Raw genomic sequence first — 22,214 nt, forward strand, 5'->3', positions numbered from 1 at the left:
AGTGATCGCTTTTACTCTGAAAGCCATGAACCGGAAACACTTTCTTAAAAAAATTGACTTGACAAAGTGAGCTCATAATCCCCGATCATCTTACTATATTTATATAAACTCCAAAAAGCGTTCATATTTTGCGGGAGAGACGGATGAGGAGCAGAAATGCAGCGCCAGCATATCGATCCATTCATCACCACGGAGAGCGCCCTGGATGAGGAGATACGAGTCATTCTTTCCGCCGCGCTAACATGGGAGTCAATGACAAGCTAATATTTGCACAGAGCGTTAGCATACGGCAAGCGAAAAGCGAAATGCCAAAAAAAAAGAAGGAATAATTCTGAATATTATTATCTCGCCCCGCGTCGTTTGGACGTCGCTAGGACGTCCACAGACGTCTAAGGTACCACTCGGTTCTGATCCTTATGACGTTTCCAGACGTGTTTTGTACAGAATGTGTTAAAGAAACATCGCTTTTTTGTTTTAAAGAAAACTTAAAATTTAGAAGACATTTTGTAGAATCTGATCTCTCAGGTCTTTTTTATCGCCAATGGTCTCCTCCGGCTCCCGTCCTGCACGCAGCGACAGAATACAGCCGATAATAACCTCACCGGTCAGCCGGTCAGCTGGTCAGCCAGAGTGGAGAGAGAGAAACGGAAGATAGAACGCTCTTAAAACGCTCTTAAAACGAGTCTTAAAACACCTCGGTGAGAAATCAATGGTTGCCGTTCTGTCGTGTTGTATTTTATGACGTGTGACGACGCTGTGAGGGCTTTTATTGGCCCATTAATGGCCTCGGCACGCGTTACAATAATGGACGGCAGCCGGTTGTGGCCGCCAGGCCGGCCACTGTATATATATATACGACAACGCCACAGATTATTACAGTCATTACAGACCATGTTTTAATCCCAATGAATCTGATGATGAGCTGCAGCGGGCTGGAAGGGGGGGGGGGTGTTGGGGGGGCCGGGGGGGACCGGGCGACCGGGCGACCGGGGCAGCCGCCCCTGTGTTAACACAGCTGTGGGTGGGCGCGCGTGGCGGGAGAGCGTGAACAGGTCACGCTCAATTGGTGCTAATAGCGCTGTTGACCCGACACAATGGGCTTAATATGCTTCCTACACACTGTGTGTGTGTGTGTGTGTGTGTTTGTGTGTGTGTGAGAGAGAGAGAGCTGGAGCATTCCACAAATCATGGTGAATGGTAAATCATCATCAACCCTCTAATCCTCTTGTCATTGTCCTGTTTGCAGTTACACTGTTGGGGCTAATTTCACCTCCTGATAGAGAGACAGAGTGAATGAGAGAGAGAGATAGAGAGAGAGAGAGAGCATGGACGATTTATGGATCTGACTCGTTACACATTCTGCTGCTCACCCCTCTCTCTGTCTCTCTCTCTCTCTCTCTCTCTCTCTCTCTCTCTCTGTCTGTCTTTGTCTCTCTCTCTCCCTCTCTCTCTTTTTTCAAGAAGTCTACAAGTAGTAGAATTGTTATTTTGATCAATGCTTGCCTGTTATCTCTCCTAATGGTACCGACAGCATTGTGGACAAGATTGTATCCGATACGATAACAACAACACTATTCTTTAGTTTTGGGTGAGAGAGGCTAAATGGCACCCCCCCCCCAGGAGGAATTCACTATAACGTTGCTCTGGAGGAGAGGGAATAAGTCTGGAACACTCTGGTGGAGCTGAATGTGACCCCCGTGACCCGACTACGGATAAGTGGTTGAAGATGGATGTATGGATGGGTTTAGAATCCTATAAACCATTCATTCAACAAATCATGACAATGAACACAATGTTTTGGGCCGATCAAATAATTTATAAGACGAAAAACAAACAAATAGTGTTGTCTCCTGACTTTATTTTCTTCTTTCTAATGATTTGATCGGCCCCAAAACATTGTGTTCATTGTCATGATTTGTCACGATCCGAGTTGGCTTTGTCCGCGGCGTAACCATCTTTAAATAAATTATATTAGAAGTGCCGATGGGAGAATGCACTGGGTTTTCATTTCCTGGGCCACTCGTTTTTCTGAAAGGGGGAGGGACTGCGGCGCTCTATAGCGAATAACAATAGGACAGTCATCCTAACAATGGGACAGTAATCCTGTCGCGTTTCTGAGAAACAAGACGGATTGGTCTGGAGTCTGGGACTCATGAACAACAATAAAGCCTAATTGAGCGCCAGACAATAAAACTTACTGAACTGGGTGTTTAATTTGGCCCCGGCTGGCTGAGGCTTTATACTTTTAAAATAAGATAAGCGAGTGTACAGTAAAGTACAGTGCATGGTTGACAGGCCCGGGCCCAGCCCAGGCCCAGACCCGGGCTGGGCTTGGCTTGGGGCCCAACGGCACACACACATCACATATAAATACTGATGGGGAGGAGGATATGTGGCCCACTTGGGGGAATATAAATTTTATACTATCTGCCGAATGCCGACGGGCCCCAGCGGATAGATGGGGGGGGGGGGAAGCCTCCACCAATCAAAGCCATCCGTTTGCGCGACAGATGTCTCGGAACTCGTATAAACCCACAGATAGCAGATTGCATCCTCCGTCGCTCCGAACAGCCCCCCCCCCCCCCCAGAACCCCCTACACCCCCTCCACCACCACCAGTCTGTCTTCAATGCACTCTTATCACGCCATCTTCATTCTGCCTTCCAGAGCAGAGTACATTTGCTTACGTAATGTACTTATAAGTAAAATTTCTGAGCTATGTTACTCTCAACTTCCGCCGCTCGCATGAATGCAGACCAGCCTCTACTCTTTAGTGTAAATAAAAAAACGTTTTTGCTACTCACCAAAACAAAGGCGGGTTGTGTCAATAGAAAGCTTTCTTTCCTTAGTGGATGCACTCTGAGCCCCCCCCCCCCCCCCCACCACCACACGTATAAACTGTACTTTTTGGCCAAAAAGTGATTTTGTATCCACCGGAAAAAAAACATTTTTAGTTACTCCGCTGCGCCCTCTACTGATATTGCCCAGAGAACTGCCTCATAGAGAATATTTGTCCTCCGGTGAAAAAAAATCCCCTTTTGGCCAAAAAGTACCGTTTATACGTGTGGTGGGGGGCTCAGAGTGCGTCCACTAAGGAAAGTAGGCTTTCTTTTGACACAACCCGCCTTTGTTTTGGTGAGTAGCAAAGTTTTTTCGCCAAAGAGGAGAGGCTGGTCTGATTTCGATTTGAGATTTAAAATTGGAAGTCCCATATCCTTGTACTGCGCAGGGCAGAATCGTAGAAGCACTAGAAGGATATGGACCAGAGCTAAGTTCACTCTAGTTACTTTGTAGATTTTGATTATTATTACCAAACATACATACGACCACTTCAGTCCATTTCTGCCATTTGAAAATAGCACATCTACAATAGCCGATCCACAATGCGTCGCATCGCGGTGCATTGTGGATCGGATATTGTAGATCGGCTATTGTAGATATGCTATTTTCAAAATATTTGTTTTACTTTTGAAAACATGAAATGAGCCATTCTGCACTTTCTACTTGAGGTACTTTTAAGTACATTTTGATACCAATATATTTGTATTTTTTAGTCAAGTACTTATTTTACTCAAGTGCTTCTTTTACTCAAGCACTTTTACTTGCAAAAGAGTTTCTATATTGCAGTATTGATACTTTTACTTGAGTAGAAAATGCGAATATACCGGCGCTGTCTTCCACTGTGTTCTTATCGCGTCATCTGAGTCTGGCTTTCTTTGAGAGAGAGAGATAACCCTCTCTCTCTGTCTCTTTCTCTCTATCTCCCTCCTTTTGAAACGTTGTCTCTGATCAGACGTGTGGTTGTACAGTAAAGCGTACATGTGGTGTTCCTCTGATGCCGTTCCGCTCAGCGTGTCGTGTTGGTAGTAGCGGCAGATTGCCATCTTGAAACGGGGCACCGCGGCGAGTATCACAGAAAAGTCAAAAGATTAAAGCCGTCTGGTTTCTGCACTAGAAAGAAAATGGCCCCATTATACATACAGGCCTACAGCGGAGTCCTCGCTACAGTTTGGACTCAACGCTGAATGGAATAAATGTCTGACAGCCTTTTGTATAATAAATAATACTGTAGCTTTGCAACCAGCATGCTACGAATGACCAGCGTTACAGTTGACATCACCCCCGCATGACATCACCGCATGACATGTCATGTTATCTTATTTAGGGTTTATTTCTAATCTGTGCAATATAGGCTTGGCAAATCTATGGCTGGTGCTGTTGTTTGCTCTCTCTCTCTGTGTGAGTGAGTTTTAGTGTCAATAGTGTAGTGTATCCATCTCTCTCTCTCTCTCTCTCTCTCTCTCTCTCTCTCCATCCATCTCTATATCTCTCTCTCCCTCTCCCCTCTCTCTCTCTCTCTCTCTGTGTGAGTGAGTTTCAGTGTCAAGGTGTTGATTTGGTCAGTGTCAATACCAACCAACACTAGTGCCTCCAATTCAATAGCAACTCTATTGCCTGCCTGTGTGTGTGTGTGTGTGTGGGTGTGTGTGTGTGTGGGTGGGTGGGTGCGTGTGTGTGGGTGGGTGCATGCAGGCGTGCGTGCATTTCTGCACACACACACACACACACACACACACACACACACACACACACACACACACACACACACACACACACACACACGCTTCTCTTTCCAATTTATCTTTCTTTGGTTCACATCTCTCTATTCTGTCGTTTACACAGATATATCATCTCTCTCTCTCTCTCTCTGTGTGCGTGTGACTGTGTGTGTGTGTGTGTGTGTGTGTGTGCGTGTGTGTGCGTGTGTGTGACTGTGTGACTGTGTGTGACTGTGTGTGTGTGTGTGTGTGCAGATTACAGTAGTGGTAAAAGACACCTTGGCCAATAAGCTGCTCAGCCTCGAACAAATAATCATTTTTTCAAACGGCTCAGGGTCGCCTGGAGGTCGCACAGGATGGGCACACACACACACACACACACACACACACACACACACACACACACACACACACACACACACACACGCTCTCTTTCATTGGCATTTCAATGGGATTTCATCGGTATTGGGACTTTCTTTGTGGAGCAACAGCAGGTGTTTCTCTACATGTGGGTCGGGACCCCCACGGGGCCCTCACATGGTTTGCTGGGCGGTCCCCGGATGATGGAAAATGAAATGTGTTAAAAGAGTTGAAGTGTGAAGTGAAGTGTTGAAGTTTGGAAGCGCTCGTTCGTAAGTCACTGAACAGCCCTCTGTGTTCAGTGACTATTCAGAACGAACTTAAACTAAAAAATTAAATAAATCACACCCGTGTGAAGTGGCAGGCGCTCTTTTTTTTTTTTTTTTTTTAAGATTTTTTATTGTTTTTTGAAGGGACAGACAGTAGGCTGACAGGAAACGGGAGAGAGATGGAGGGGGGGGGGAAGACATGCAGTAAAGGCCGTGTCGGGCTCGGGAGTCGAACCCGCAGCACACTGCGACTGGATTACCAGTCGGGTGCCCAGACGGTTACGCCACCGCCTGGGCCGTGACCTCTTATCATAAATCATCAAACATCATCCCATTCCGGCCAATCAAATTTTTGGTCTTCACTTTCGTGTTCAATGTTTGTGTTTGTGCACAAACACTCAAAACTGGCCATTCGTTGTCAATGTTTATGTCGTGTCCTCAAAGCTGGACATATGAGGGGCTAGCACCCCTCACAAACCCCCCAAGCATTCTAACCATGCCCCCCCCTCCTCTCCCCCTCCCAGGAGAACCCGTACATGTGCAACAACGAGTGTGACGCGACCACGGAGGAGCTGGCCCACCCCCCGGAGCTCATGTTCGACTTCGAGGGGCGGAACCCCACCACCTTCTGGCAGAGCTCCTCCTGGAAGAGGCACCCGCGCCCCCTGCTGGTCAACATCTCCCTGTCCTGGGACAAGACCATCGAGCTCACCGACGACATCGTGCTCACCTTCGAGTCGGGTCGGCCCGAGCAGATGGTTCTGGAGAAGAGCCTGGACTACGGACGCACCTGGCAGCCCTACCAGGTAATCACATCTTGAACTCATGCTTCCTTCATGCCTGAGTGTCCAAGTTGCTCCTTTACACCTGACAGGGGGGAGTTTCCCTGGTTGGACGTAGCGCGTGGAAGGAACATGTTATTCCAACCAGTTCCTTTCCCCTCCATCAGGTGCCCCGGCTGGCCAGGGGGAGGCAGTATAGAGACCAGGATTACTGCATGTTTTTGTGAGGGTAACACTAGCACTTTTGACTGACAAAACATTTAGAGGTTCGGGAGGTCTATCTGGTTGGAATGATTTCAAACACTGTCATTATTTATTTGGAAACGCATCGGCAATCATTCTCGCTTCATGGAAAGGAATGTCGGTCGAGTCTAACTGAGCATTCAATAACATCCCTCATCATGGATAATAATCATTGTATTCCTATTATATCAACATGGTAAACAAATTACAAGTTAACCAGCCAAACATTATAATTGAATTAGTTGGAAATGGAATGCAGGCTTGGCAGTTGAAATGCAAATGACCCATTAGCTTTGAACAATGCCTGTCTCCAGCCGGAAGGGAGGTGTGAAACTTCACTGCTTGTGGGGGGTGGGAAGGGTGACGGCGGTCATTTGGGCGAAAAAGAGCAGATATAATATGTATAAGTATATGCCTAAAATCATATTTACAAAACGTTTGATTGATTGATTGAAATATTTATCAACAGTTTGCAGAATTACAGTACATTTCAAGCACAAACTCAATACAAAGGCTGTTAACTGTGAGTGGACGACCCAATTAAGCATTACACTTGTTTACAACAGGGTCCACATTGTTCAATTCATCAAAACATTTAGAGACGTACAAATAGACACTTTCTATATAGTTGAAGAACAGAACAGGAATTCATCATAAAGGAAGCAAAAAGGGAAAATAAACATATACAGTGAGGGGAAAGAGGGTGATTCATATTTTACAGGGGCATTCAACATGGATTATTATTAATAATAATACTAATATTAATATTATTATCGTTACCAGTTCTACGCCACAGACTGCCTGTACCATGAAATATTATTATGTATTTTTTAAGATATATTTTTGCGGCTTACGCCTTTTATTGGTTTTTTGAAGGGACAGACAGTAGGCTGACAGGAAACGGGAGAGAGATGGGGGGGGGGGGGGGGAGACATGCAGTAAAGGCCGTCGGACCCGCGGCACACTGCGACTGGATTACCAGTCGGGTGCCCAGACGGTTACGCCACCGCCTGGGCCCATAGATTATTATTATTATTATTATTAATAATAATACTAATATTAATATTATTCTGGTCACCAGTTCTACGCCACAGACTGCCTGGACGCGTTCACCATGGAGCCCAAGACGGCGTCGGACCTGACACAGCACACCCTGCTGGACATCATCTGCACTGAGGAGTACTCGCGGGGCTACGTGTGGAAGTACGACAAGACGGTGCGCTTCGAGATCAAGGAGCGCTTCGCGCTGTTCGCCGGGCCCCGCCTCCACAACATGGCGTCCCTCTACGGCCAGCTGGACACCACCAAGAACCTGCGGGACTTCTTCACGCTCACCGACCTGAGGGTGAGGCTGCTGAGGCCCGCCACGGGCGCCACCATGGTGGACGAGAACAACCTCAGCCGGTACTTCTACGCCATCTCCGACATCAAGGTCCAGGGCAGGTAAGAGAGAGAACACACTTTGTTTTGGTTTGTTTTTTAACTTTTGAGCGGTTGCACACACTGGCTTCGTGTGTAATGTATGTATGTCTGTTTGGAGTACGAAAAGCTGCAATACCGCTGCTGGGTGACCTAAATGAGGCGCTGTTGAGCAGCCCAAAGGGTCATTTACACTGAGCACTGTGACTTATAAATGCAGCCAGCCAGGGACTGTCCAGTCCAACTTCCGATAAATCTACAAGACTGAGGTTAGGGTTAGCGACCTACGTGGCAGGTTAAGACTGAAGTTAGGGTTAGTGACCTACATGGCCGTTTAAGACTTAAGGCTTTGGATGGTGTTAGTTTGGAATTATGGGAGGTCGGAATATTGAGGGGTCGGATTTTCTGTAATGTTTTAGCTTTTAAGTAAAGCGACTGTTCATGGCGTCACCTGTTTTTGTGGGATGTGTGACCGTGCACTGTAAGTTTACTGTAGAAATGACCAGTACTGTAGGTTTACTGTAGAAATGTAATCTAATGTATTTTGGTTTGACTCGACGCTAGCCACACACGAATGTGACGGCACATTACGAGCGCCACCCCGCCTAGCATCACGACTGCTTTGGTCATACAAGGTTAGCATCCGACGGACACAATTCGTAAAACACCAACATGCGATCCATATGAGATTAATTTACCCCAAACAAACAAACACATACATCTATTAATTATACATGCACGGACATTATTCTAGGATGTTGCTGTGTGTGTGCATACATTAGCAGTGGGAGAGTGTTTGGAAAGCGTATAATCTCGACGGTGTGCAGACAGTCGCCATAACGTTGAAACTGCATTATCGGCCTCGGAGAAGAAGGAGGTGTTTTCCGGTGGGGGAATTCAGCCTATAAAGAGTGTGAGAATTGGCTCCCAGCGTTATAGGAATACTTTAGACAACACGCAGACTGTTTTTCCCCTAAACGAAGTCCTAATGACCAACAAACATCATGGTGATACAGCTATATAAGCGTGCCGCTTCCATAATGAAGAGAGAAGCATTTACGGATGTTAGCCCCCTTTTTCCAATTAGGCGAGCAACGATTCTGTGTAAGGACACGCGCGCACACACACACACACACACACACACACACACACACACACACACACACACACACACGGTTCAGCGGTCGTCAGCAAGCATGGCTTAATTAACGTAAAGTTGCTTAGGGCGAGCTATAGCGTGTGCATGGGCACTCCATTTCAGAGGCTCCGGCGCCACTCAGCTGTCTGTCAGCCCGTGGAAGACAACGTTAACCCATTAAGACCCGGGGAACACACATGTGTCTGTGTGTATAGCTGTTATCCACTTTTATACCATTATTTTATATATACTTTAGCTGTTGTTGAATGAGCTTGTAGATTGTAGATGTGGCGCAAATCTTTGAATATCAACGTTTTTTAACTCAAATCTTTGGTCCCTGCCTCCCTGGAACAACATATTTTCAGTTGGGGGTCTTAAATCTTTGCTTCTATATGGGGGTCCCTACTCCCTTGGACATCATATTTTCAGATGGGGGTCCGCGGCCAAATATCCAGATCATTTTTGGTGGTCCTTGACATGAAATATAGTTTCAGAACCATGCACTGAAATAAGAAACTATAGTTTTTTTCCAGATGATAGAATCTGGTCGCGTGGGTCTTATTGCGTTAAAAAGGTATATAGCGTCTGTCTCTTTCCGCCTGCCGTCGGAGGTCACGGGGCTGTGCGTTTTTCTAATTAGCGGTTTGATGTACGGTTTGTTTCCCCCGGAGGGTCGTACAGTATGAGATACACAACCAGAACGTCGTTATCCTGTTAGCGGAAAAAAACCACCACACGGCAGGAAAACACGATGTCTCGACCCTCCTTTTTAGCTTATGCAACGACACCAGTCACTGGGGCATAAACTTTAAGACATTCCAAGCGGGAAGCCCTTTTTGGGTGTTTTTTAAAAGCATTATGTTGTACTTTTTTAGCTGTCGGAAAATAGCAGATCTACAAGCTCGTAGCGCGGCACCGAGTGCTGCGCTACGAGCTTGTAGGTCTGCTACTTTTGAGAAATCGTGAACATGTGGCCCACATGTTTGGATATATTCTTTCAGACTAGCGGATGTTTTTAACTCTAATCTTTGCTTCTGGGGAACAACATATATTCAGATGGGGGTCGGCGGACAATTACATATATTTTTGGGGCTCCTTGACCTGTAATTGTTTGACATACGACTGACATACTGTAGACATTCTGTTTTTTCATAAAACTGTCATGATTTAGAAGTCATCTGTAGAATCGTCCTCAGGTCTAAATGGTTTAAGTGGAGTGTTTTTTTTACACCATGTGATTTTACAATTTAGCAGCCGTGAACGTTGTTTGCTTGTTTATTTTTTCCGGGGCGATTTTAATTACTGTTAGTTGTGCTCTTCACACATTTACAGTATATTTACAGTATATACTGTAAATATGATGTATACAGTATACATCACAGGTTGGATGATGTTGACAGCTCTCGCCTTCATGCTGCAGGGCTGATGTGATGTGGTTAAATTACATCACAGGATCATACTGTACATATAGAGATCTGATGTGATGTGGTTATAGATCACGTGAACATACACAGACATTTGTCCCCCAACACACCCTGATCATTGTGGCCGTGGTTTATACAGGCTTCAATTGACAAAGGACTTCGGCAAAGGCGGAATAAATGGCACAATTTTGAGGGGGCAGCAAAATTGAATATCAAATATCTGGGGTGTTCACACATAAGCCTGAGTAGACGATAAAAGTGAAATATCCATCTAATACTGTAAAAAACCCTGAGAGCAATCCCCCCCCCCCATTCCGCCCCAGACTTGTGTAATATCGTCCAGCGATGGCTGCTCTAATACACACGGGCAGCGGGCTGCAGGTACCCTTGAGTGTGCAAGGAGCTATGATAATGAGAGAACACACGGCTCGCTCACAAACACAGGGTTTGACTTTTCTCCTGACTGAGAAGGTCACTCACTCTGCAACAGAACCACACACACACCTCACTCTGCAACAGAACCACACACACACCTCACTCTGCAACAGAACCACACACAGAACACACACATAACCACACACACACAGGACACGCACAGAACCACACACACACACACACACACCTGGAGGGACTCTAAGACCCGACGCGAAGAGAGAGAGAACCGGGCCCGGCCCAGCCCGGCTCGAGCATCCATCCATCCGTTCACTCACCAGCATGGCCATTATTTATTCCATTAAGACCAGGAAGGCGTCTGCGTCACTTTAACCACTTATAACCATTATTTAAATACTGAACTAGCATGTTGAAAAATAGCAGATCTTACAAGTTCATAGCGCGGCACCAAGTCCCGCGCTATGAACTTTTAAGATCTAAAAATCTTGGAAACTCGTGAAAATGTTTGAATACATTTTCTTGGGTTCTGGGGGTTCTCCTGGAACAATGCAATCATTTTCAAATACATTTTTTTCTTCATAGTTTGAGAACACTGATGTATAAACAGTTTTTTTGGGGGGGGTTCTCATAAAACTGTCATGATCTAGTAGACATTATTTGGTAAAATCTGGTCTCAGTTCTCAACGGGTTATTCTAATCATGACTGAGCTCACAGACCATCCCCACGGGGGCCGTAGAGTTGAGCGGTGAGCCACACCCCTCCTCCCCCCACATACACACACACACACACACACACGTGCACACACACACACACACACACACACACGTGCACACACACACGCACACCGTTGAGCGATGAGCCGCCAGTCGAGGACCGGCAGTTCGGTAGTTTTGCCATGCACGTTTATTTTTAGACTGAGAAATGTTTCCCCCCCACACACACGCACACACACACACACACACACACACACACACACACACACACACGCACTGTTTACCGAAAAAGGTAATGCACAGTTCAGCCATAACGCGAGGCACTCGTGGAGAGGAGAGGAGAGGAGAGGAGAGAAGAGGAGAGGAGAGGAGAGGAGAGGAGAGGAGAGGGGAGGGGAGGGGAGGGGAGGGGAGGGGAGGGGAGGGGAGGGGAGGACTACACAGCTTCTGGAGAGGAGAGGAGAGGAGAGAGGAGAGCTTCTGGTGAGAGGAGAGGGGATAGGAGAGGAGAGGAGAGCTTCTGGTGAGAGGAGAGGGGATAGGAGAGGAGAGGAGAGCTTCTGGTGAGAGGAGAGGGGATAGGAGAGGAGAGGAGAGCTTCTGGTGAGAGTCGCGCAGGGAGTGATTTCACACGGCCAGCCGGGCTCTCTCAAAGCTGGCATATATCTCACTAGCACTGCTATATATCCACTTAGATCAGGGGGAGGGGAGGGGAGGGGAGGGGAGGGGACTCTCAGCTTCTCTCCTCAATCTTTGCCACAACGGTGTAAAGAACTAAAGGAATGAACCTTAATGAAGCTCTGCTGAGTCCCAAGTAGGCCAACCTACGAGAGAGAGACAGACAGAGAGACAGACAGAGAGACAGACAGACAGACAGATAGACAGGCAGGGCAGGCAATATAAGTAAGTAGGCTAAATTGTATTTATAATCACCACCTTTCGAAACAATGTTATAAGGTGCTGTACTGGAACACACAAGTATGAGCAAGTTATGACAAGGAGGTATAATAACCCAATACTACTACTACTACTACTAGACTACTACTACTACTACTACTACTAGACTACTACTACTAATACTGATAATATTACAATACGATCATAAATAGAGCTAAACATTGACCTGTACAGGTGGGTCGGGTAAACATCGTCATGAGACGAAATGCTTATGAAACACATTCTCTTAAAAACTGGACTGACTCAGCGCAGGCAGACAGGCAGGCAGACAGGCAGGCAGGCATACAGGCAGACAGGCAGGCAGACAGGCAGGCAGGCATACAGACAGACAGACAGACAGACAGACAGGCAGACAGACAGACCCCTCCTCATCCTTCTAAACCAGGGGTGTCAAACTCATGACATTTTGGGGCAAAAGGGCCACATTGCGCTGAAAGGTGACTTGATGAGGGCCGCGTCCAGTTGCAGCTCACATGGGTTGACTTACAACACTACTTGATACTTGAGGCTTTGTTTTCTAGACTGTTTATTGACATAAATTGACTTCATTTGTATTACAGTTGTAGGCTACAAGACGTTTGGTATGAGAGGTGGAAAAAAGACCCTAGAAACCACAAATAGTTAAAAATGCAATCGTTATTTTATCAAAGATAGAGAACCACTGCATGGTTTAGAATCTAAACCATGCAGTGGTAATATCTTTCATGTCAATTAAGGACCCACAAATGAACATTTATTTGGCCTGAATAAATAAGAACATGGGGTGGTTTGGGGGGGTGGGGAGGGGGGGTTGTTGTTGTAAGCAGCTGTGAATAATGAGCATCGCGGGCGCTGCCCGGGTGACTCCAATTAATAATGTGTACAGTATACAGTACAGTAAGCCATTTGTTACTGTATCAGCATCAGAGAGAGAGAGAGAGAGAGAGAGAGAGAGAGGGTTTTCTAATTATCTAGTGTCTGTCGTTGGCATGAAAAAGTCTGCTTCTCGCTGTTTTTTGAGGGGGGGGGGGGTGGGGGGGGGGGGTGGGGGTGGGGTGGTTGATACGTTTCCCGTAACCACGTCCTGCAATGTTTCAGCCTCCACGCGCGCACGCACACACACACACGCACACGCACACACACACCACCACTGTGATCAATACAGTGTAATTAAAGCTGGACAGGAGGCTGCTGCCTAAAGTATACCTCTCTCTCTCTCTCTCCCCCTCTCTCTCTCTCTCTCTCTCTCTCTCTCTCTCTCCATCTCTCTCCCTCTCTCTCTCTGTCTCTCTCTCTCTCTCTCTCTCTCTCTCTCTCTCTCTCTCTCTCTCTCTCTCTCTCTCTCTCTCTTCTATACTCCACTACATGTATTTGTAATCTTTAGTTACTATACTAGAGTTACTTTGAAGATTTGGCTTATTATTTATAACACAAACGTACATTGATTAATCACCTCAGCCCTATTTGGCCATTTGCAAATAGACAACAAGAATCTTGTAGGTTTGCTTATTTTCAAAATATTTGTATACATTTTCAGGCTACTTTAACTTTTTGTATTTTTGAGTGCATTTTTATGCCAATATACTTTTTGTACTTTGACAGTTTTGTGAATTCCGGGGCTTTTTTCTTGTAACAGAGTAATTTCTACATTATTGCAGTATTCTTGGTACTTTTTACTTTAGTAATGTGAGTACTTTTCCCACCCCCTTTACCTCCACGAACCTGTGCGTTGTGTGCGTGCATGCATGTGTGTGCGTGTGCGTTGCGTGCGTGCATGTCTGAAGGGGGCGGTACTTTATTTCTTTCTGTCCTGAATTATGAATGGAGACAAAGTTCCAAACCATCATTATTCCCTCTAACAAACACCCTTGGGATATAAACACCATCCACACACACACACGCACACGCACACACACACTGAACACACACACACACACACACACACACACACACACACACACACACACACACACACACACACACACAACGTTCATTGTGTTGGTGATAGGGTGTACCAGAAAAGACACAGAGAGGGGCAAGACTATTATTTTTTTTTTATGTGAAAATTGTGCGTTGGAATGTCTGACTGCTAAGTGGCTCCGTCGTGTATTCTTAGCTTCTCATGCATCGATGGTTTATTATCCACATATAACTCAACCCTGTGGAGTCTCTATTCCGCGGGGCGAAGCGTTTGGCTCACAGCACGCTGCGATGCTGCCGTCGGTACGCCGTCACGATCTTCAGCTTTCAATTATTCACCGCTGGTTTTCAACCCTTTTCATATCAAGAGTCCATTATTTATTCTACATTTGAGCCACGGACGGAACCACCGTTTGATGAGATTCACGTTACGTTCTTAGCTTACGCACGCATGCAGCTTATACGCATGTTTCATGATAAATGTTTTTTTATGTGATGTATTCCCATGCTTTTTTGTTCTTGCTTAATGTAAGTCGCTCTGGATTAAGAGCGTCTGCTAAATGCCTACAAAGTAAATTCAAACACTACAGAATATGTTGTGGTCCTTGGATGAGATTCCGTCCACAGTTCCATGCTGTATTGATGTTGGTACCAATAGGAGAGATGACAGGCAAACTGATTAAAAATAACAATTCTTCTCTAATTGTGTAGACTTCTTGTAATTAAATAATGCAAATTATTTAACATTAACTTTACTCGAGAGCGAAACATGAAACCAAATGGATAATAACAACAACCTTTTATTTTAATTTTTATTCTTTTGCAATAGACTCAGATCAAATATCTCTCTTATCTCCCAGACTCCCTCCCCTGTCTTGAGTGGACGTAATTTATCTGACTAAACCTTTTTTGGAATATTTGAGTGATTTATTGATTTATTGAAACCTTTATTTATTCTGGAAAAGAGCATTAAGGTTCACCCTCATTTGTAACGCTGCAGTGATTACACACACACACACACACACACACACACACACACACACACACACACACACACACACACACACACACCAATAAAGACATAATCTTGCAGAAATAAAACACAAACTAATCTTCAAGTAAGGCATATAGAATATAGATACAAAACACAGAAACCAAGCAACTGGAATAAAGCAACTGAAAGTTAATGACATATTGTACCTAACATGGTAGGAGCTATCCATGGTTCTGAAGTGTGGGAGCTATCCATGGTGCTGAAGTGTGGGAGCTATCCATGGTGCTGAAGTGTGGGAGCTATCCATGGTGCTGAAGTGTGGGAGCTATCCATGGTGCTGCAGTGTGGGAGCTATCCATGGTGCTGAAGTGTGTAGCACTGTGTAGGAGCTATCCATGGTGCTGAAGTGTGTAACACTGTGTAGGAGCTATCCATGGTGCTGAAGTGTGTAACACTGTGTAGGAGCTATCCATGGTGCTGAAGTGTGTAACACTGTGTAGGAGCTATCCATGGTGCTGAAGTGTGTAACAGTGTAGGAGCTATCCACGGTGCTGAAGTGTGTAGCACTGTGTAGGAGCTATCCACGGTGCTGAATTGTGTAACACTGTGTAGGAGCTATCCATGGTGCTGAAGTGTGTAACACTGTGTAGGAGCTATCCATGGTGCTGAAGTGTGTAGCACTGTGTAGAAGCTATCCATGGTGCTGAAGTGTGTAACACTGTGTAGGAGCTATCCATGGTGCTGAAGTGTGTGACACTGTGTAGGAGCTATCCATGGTGCTGAAGTGTGTAACACTGTGTAGAAGCTATCCATGGTGCTGAAGTGTGTAACACTGTGTAGGAGCTATCCATGGTGCTGAAGTGTGTAACACTGTGTAGGAGCTATCCATGGTGCTGAAGTGTGTAGCACTGTGTAGAAGCTATCCATGGTGCTGAAGTGTGTAACACTGTAGGATCTATCCATGGTGCTGAAGTGTGTAACACTGTGTAGGAGCTATCCATGGTGCTGAAGTGTGTAACAGTGTAGGAGCTATCCATGGTGCTGAAGTGTGTGACAAAATCGTCAGTATATTTAGTCTTAGTTTTAGTCATTGTAGATAGATAGATAGATACTTTATTTGTCCTTTCGAAAATTTGTTTTGTGCACAGCAGTCATCAGGATATACATAAAACATGCAAACAAACAGATCACAGACAGTACATAGACAATAAAGAAACAGTGCCAACAGAAGGCCACCAGCTTAGTAGCTTAGTTTTCATTTAGTTTCCTTTTAGTTTGTCAGTGAAAAAAGGCAGTCAACGAACATATTTCGTCTTAGTTTTAGTCGACGAAAACAACACTGCTCCTGTGCCATTGTTGTCAGCCGTGCCTGAGGTCTGCTCTACACGGCCACGTCCAGAGTTTTCATTTAAGCCATTCTGACCTGAGATCAGATTCTAAAAATGTCTTCTACACAAATAGCAGATCTACAAGCTCATAGCACGCCACCGAGTGGCGCGCTACGAGCTTGTAGGTCAATAGCTAAAGCATATAGCATAATGCTAACACCAAAAGGGGGTTCCCGCACAGAATGGGTTAAAACTGACAGCGTGAGATACACTGCATAGCCATTCATGCAAAACTACCTCTCCACATATCCCTGTCAGTCAGTGGGGCGATCGAGGCATACAGTATCATTCCAGCATGCTTTCTGCCCATGTTTGCCTTTGGCCACTCTGGAGAAAGGAAAGGAAGGAATACAGTGCTAGATAGTGGAAAATATATATATTTTTTACCAATCTACCTTTCATGCCTGTGGGGAGTTGTGATTCAATGTCCCAAGCAGACATGTGTGTGCCGCGGGGCATTATCAGAGAAGGTCAGGATGGAAGCCGGAGGGGTTCACAGAGAGAGAGAGAGAGAGAGAGAGAGAGACTTGGTTAATAGTCCCTTCACACCGGGAAAGCATTTTGTACCATTTTGATTACATTTTAAACACTTATTTTTTATACTTTATCTGTTCAAAAATAGCAGATATACAAGCTCATAGAAGCTTGTAAATATGCTATTTCTGAAAAATGTTTGGTGCAACATTCTGTATAAAGCGAACACTTTTTTACTCGAATAATTTGCTTCTGCTGGGTCCCTGGAACAAACCATTTTGAGACGGGGGGCTGCAGTCAAATAGAATAGGTCAAATTATTTTGGGGAGTCCTTGACATGAAAAAGTTTGAGAACCGTAGGTTGATGTACGTAATTAAAAGAATAATAAAATAATCTTCAGAAAACTGTTATAGGGTTTAGAAGACATTCGTAGAATCAGTCTCGGGTCTCAATGGATTAGACGTGCAACCTTTCCTGGTCCACAATCCCTCGGCCTACTAGTCTAAAGTCATGTCGTTAGGGTGTCCCCCGAGGCCTCGCGGAGCCACACGTGGCACACTGGAAGCCGGGACCCTCGCGGCAAAACAGCACATTTCTTCACTCAAAGAGGCCCAGCTTTTACTGTTTCTTCCAGAGCTCAATGCATTCTGCTCAGAGGGCTCAACGACGACATGTGTCCTGTGTAACTATCACCGTTACATACATGTTAACAGTTAGACATTGGCGTTTGATCTACGTCAAATGAATACATGCTATGCTCCACGCCATTGCCGTTTGATGTACGGCCATTGATGTTTTATATATTGCTTTTTGATTGATCAAGTCATAATACTACTCTCCGTTAGCTTCTGGTTGCTAGCTGTTGGTGTCAATAACACTGCATCCTGCCATCTTGATCGTCGTGCCCATTATATCTGTTTCTTTCAACACACATACAGACACACACACACATTAAACCCTGGGAGCTGACCAGTACAACCACAGTCTGATACTGTTGTACTGGGAGCTGACCAGTACAACCACAGTCTTACACTGTTGGCCACTAAGCAGCTCCAGGGGCAGCAGTTGGGGGTTCAGTGCCTTGCTCAAGGGCACTTCAGCGGTGTTGGGTGAGTGATGACCAATCACTTCTTTCTTGCCCGTCCGGGGAATCCAACCGGCAACCTTTCGGCAAAACAAGGCCGCTCCTCTAAACCTCAGGCCACCACTGCCCAAATATCCACACATTCTGTAGCAGCTGTAAAGTCCACCTCACATTTAAACTCACAGAAACTGTAAGAGAGTCGAAGACGGGCGTTTTATTATCGACCCTAGGGCCGTACGGTCGTTCGGGGCCATCATCGACTCGTTCCTAATTGGCAGCGGTGTAAAGTAACTAAGTACATTTACTAAAGTACTGTAGTCAAGTAACATTTTGCGGTACTTTTACTTTACTGGAGTATTTCCAATTTCCAATACTTTTTACTTCTGCTAATGTGGTACTTTTACTCCACTACGTTCATTTGAAAACTTTAGTTGCTAATTACATTTTCGTTATCGTTACAAAACACACACACGAACCACTTCATTTTGCAGATTTTGAAAATAGCCGATCTACAAGCTCACAATGCGTCGCGATGCGAAACATTGTGATCTTGCAAATCTGCTATTTTCTAATTATTTGGATGCATTTGACATTCTGCACAATGAGTAGTCCTGGTGGTCATTATGGATATATGGATGTCTGTTGTTGTAGTCCTAGTGGTCAGTATGGATCTAGGGCTGTCTGTTGTTGTAGTCCTGGTGGTCAGCATGTATATAGGGCTGTCTGTTTTTGTAGTCCTAGTGGTCAGTATGTATATAGGGCTGTCTGTTGTTGTAGTCCTAGTGGTCACTATGTATCTAGGGCTGTCTGTTGTTGTAGTCCTATTGGTCAGTATGTATCTAGGGCTGTATGTTGTTGTAGTCCTAGTGGTCAGTATGGATCTAGGGATGTCTGTTGTTGTAGTCCTATAATGGTCAGTATGGATATATACATATGTCTGTTGTTGTAGTCCTGGTGGTCAGTATGAATCTAGGGCTGTCTGTTGTTGTAGTCCTATAGTGGTCAGTATGGATATATACATATGTCTGTTTTTGTAGTCCTAGTGGTCAGTATGGATCTAGGGCTGTCTGTTGTTTCAACTACAGATCAGCAGTTTGGTGAGTGATGGCTCCATCGGATCTGCCCTGAGGGACGAGCAAACAAGGAGTCAATCTGCTCTCTCTCCCCTCCCTCCCCTCCCCCCCCTCCCTCCCTCACCCCCCTCCCCTCCCCCCTCCCCCTCTCAGGTCGTCCCGCTGCCGACAGATAATCCATTTGTGCTAATTTCATGTTTTCTTCCTGCCCACAGCACTCCCCGTTGAATAAGTCATTCTGGCTGTCTGCTCCTTAGTCTCTCTCTCTCTCTCTCTCTCTCTCTCTCTCTCTCTCTCTCTCTCTCTCTCTCATCCCGCCATGGGCATCTATTTACCGCCGTGCTGCGCTCTGCATTTCAGGATCGTCTTTAGCGTCAGCAGTTTTTTTCTTTTTTGCGTTCCAGTCACTGTGAGACTGTCTGTCTGTAGCAGCGTTCTCTAGTCACTGTGAGGCTGTCTGTCTGTAGCAGCGTTCTATAGTCACTGTGAGGCTGTCTGTCTGTAGCAGCGTTCTATAGTCACTGTGAGACTGTCTGTCTGTAGCAGCGTTCTATAGTCACTGTGAGGCTGTCTGTCTGTAGCAGCGTTCTATAGTCACTGAGGCTGTCTGTCTGTAGCAGCGTTCTATAGTCACTGTGAGACTGTCTGTCTGTAGCAGCGTTCTATAGTCACTGTGAGGCTGTCTGTCTGTAGCAGCGTTCTATAGTCACTGTGAGACTGTCTGTCTGTAGCAGCGTTCTATAGTCACTGTGAGGCTGTCTGTCTGTAGCAGCGTTCTATAGTCACTGTGAGGCTGTCTGTCTGTAGCAGCGTTCTATAGTCACTGTGAGACTGTCTGTCTGTAGCAGCGTTCTATAGTCACTGTGAGACTGTCTGTCTGTCTGTAGCAGCGTTCTACAGTCACTGTGAGGCTGTCTGTCTGTAGCAGCGTTCTATAGTCACTGTGAGACTGTCTGTAGCAGCGTTCTATAGTCACTGTGAGGCTGTCTGTCTGTAGCAGCGTTCTATAGTCACTGTGAGGCTGTCTGTCTGTAGCAGCGTTCTACAGTCACTGTGAGGCTGTCTGTCTGTAGCAGCGTTATATAGTCACTGTGAGGCTGTCTGTCTGTCTGTAGCAGCGTTCTATAGTCACTGTGAGGCTGTCTGTCTGTCTGTAGCAGCGTTCTATAGTCACTGTGAGGCTGTCTGTCTGTAGCAGCGTTCTATAGTCACTGTGAGGCTGTCTGTCTGTAGCAGCGTTCTACAGTCACTGTGAGGCTGTCTGTCTGTAGCAGCGTTCTACAGTCACTGTGAGGCTGTCTGTCTGTAGCAGCGTTCTATAGTCACTGTGAGACTGTCTGTCTGTAGCAGCGTTCTATAGTCACTGTGAGGCTGTCTGTCTGTCTGTAGCAGCGTTCTATAGTCACTGTGAGGCTGTCTGTCTGTAGCAGCGTTCTATAGTCACTGTGAGACTGTCTGTCTGTAGCAGCGTTCTATAGTCACTGTGAGACTGTCTGTCTGTAGCAGCGTTCTATAGTCACTGTGAGACTGTCTGTCTGTAGCAGCGTTCTATAGTCACTGTGAGACTGTCTGTCTGTAGCAGCGTTCTACAGTCACTGTGAGGCTGTCTGTCTGTAGCAGCGTTCTATAGTCACTGTGAGGCTGTCTGTCTGTAGCAGCGTTCTATAGTCACTGTGAGACTGTCTGTCTGTAGCAGCGTTCTATAGTCACTGTGAGACTGTCTGTCTGTAGCAGCGTTCTACAGTCACTGTGCGGCTGTCTGTCTGTAGCAGCGTTCTATAGTCACTGTGAGACTGTCTGTCTGTAGCAGCGTTCTATAGTCACTGTGAGGCTGTCTGTCTGTAGCAGCGTTCTATAGTCACTGTGAGGCTGTCTGTCTGTAGCAGCGTTCTCTAGTCACTGTGAGGCTGTCTGTCTGTAGCAGCGTTCTATAGTCACTGTGAGACTGTCTGTCTGTAGCGTTCTATAGTCACTGTGAGACTGTCTGTCTGTAGCAGCGTTCTATAGTCACTGTGAGGCTGTCTGTCTGTAGCAGCGTTCTATAGTCACTGAGGCTGTCTGTCTGTAGCAGCGTTCTATAGTCACTGTGAGGCTGTCTGTCTGTAGCAGCGTTCTACAGTCACTGTGAGACTGTCTGTCTGTAGCAGCGTTCTACAGTCACTGTGAGGCTGTCTGTCTGTAGCAGCGTTCTATAGTCACTGTGAGGCTGTCTGTAGCAGCGTTCTATAGTCACTGTGAGGCTGTCTGTCTGTAGCAGCGTTCTATAGTCACTGTGAGACTGTCTGTCTGTAGCAGCGTTCTACAGTCACTGTGAGGCTGTCTGTCTGTAGCAGCGTTATATAGTCACTGTGAGGCTGTCTGTCTGTAGCAGCGTTCTATAGTCACTGTGAGGCTGTCTGTCTGTCTGTAGCAGCGTTCTATAGTCACTGTGAGGCTGTCTGTCTGTCTGTAGCAGCGTTATATAGTCACTGTGAGACTGTCTGTCTGTAGCAGCGTTCTATAGTCACTGTGAGGCTGTCTGTCTGTAGCAGCGTTCTATAGTCACTGTGAGACTGTCTGTCTGTCTGTAGCAGCGTTCTATAGTCACTGTGAGGCTGTCTGTCTGTAGCAGCGTTATATAGTCACTGTGAGGCTGTCTGTCTGTAGCAGCGTTCTATAGTCACTGTGAGGCTGTCTGTAGCAGCGTTCTATAGTCACTGTGAGACTGTCTGTCTGTAGCAGCGTTCTATAGTCACTGTGAGACTGTCTGTCTGTCTGTAGCAGCGTTCTATAGTCACTGTGAGGCTGTCTGTCTGTAGCAGCGTTCTATAGTCACTGTGAGACTGTCTGTCTGTCTGTAGCAGCGTTCTATAGTCACTGTGAGGCTGTCTGTCTGTAGCAGCGTTATATAGTCACTGTGAGGCTGTCTGTCTGTAGCAGCGTTCTATAGTCACTGTGAGACTGTCTGTAGCAGCGTTCTATAGTCACTGTGAGACTGTCTGTCTGTAGCAGCGTTCTATAGTCACTGTGAGACTGTCTGTCTGTCTGTAGCAGCGTTCTATAGT

General features: G+C 45.9%; 1 protein-coding gene across 1 annotated transcript in view; it reads left to right on the plus strand.

The window, feature by feature from the left end:
- ntng1a (netrin g1a) overlaps nucleotides 1-22,214 on the plus strand; it is a gene marked incomplete at both ends in the record, with an annotated part of 113,961 nt that overhangs the window by 56,030 nt on the left and 35,717 nt on the right. The window contains 2 exons of the mRNA XM_080793265.1: nucleotides 5,712-5,993; nucleotides 7,294-7,655. Coding sequence (XP_080649391.1) covers nucleotides 5,712-5,993; nucleotides 7,294-7,655 — 644 coding nt within the window. The remainder of the gene's footprint in view (nucleotides 1-5,711; nucleotides 5,994-7,293; nucleotides 7,656-22,214) is intronic.

The sequence above is a fragment of the Protomyctophum bolini genome, assembly GCF_963924005.1.
Source record: "Protomyctophum bolini genome assembly, chromosome: 21".
In the NCBI taxonomy this organism is placed as follows: domain Eukaryota; kingdom Metazoa; phylum Chordata; class Actinopteri; order Myctophiformes; family Myctophidae; genus Protomyctophum; species Protomyctophum bolini.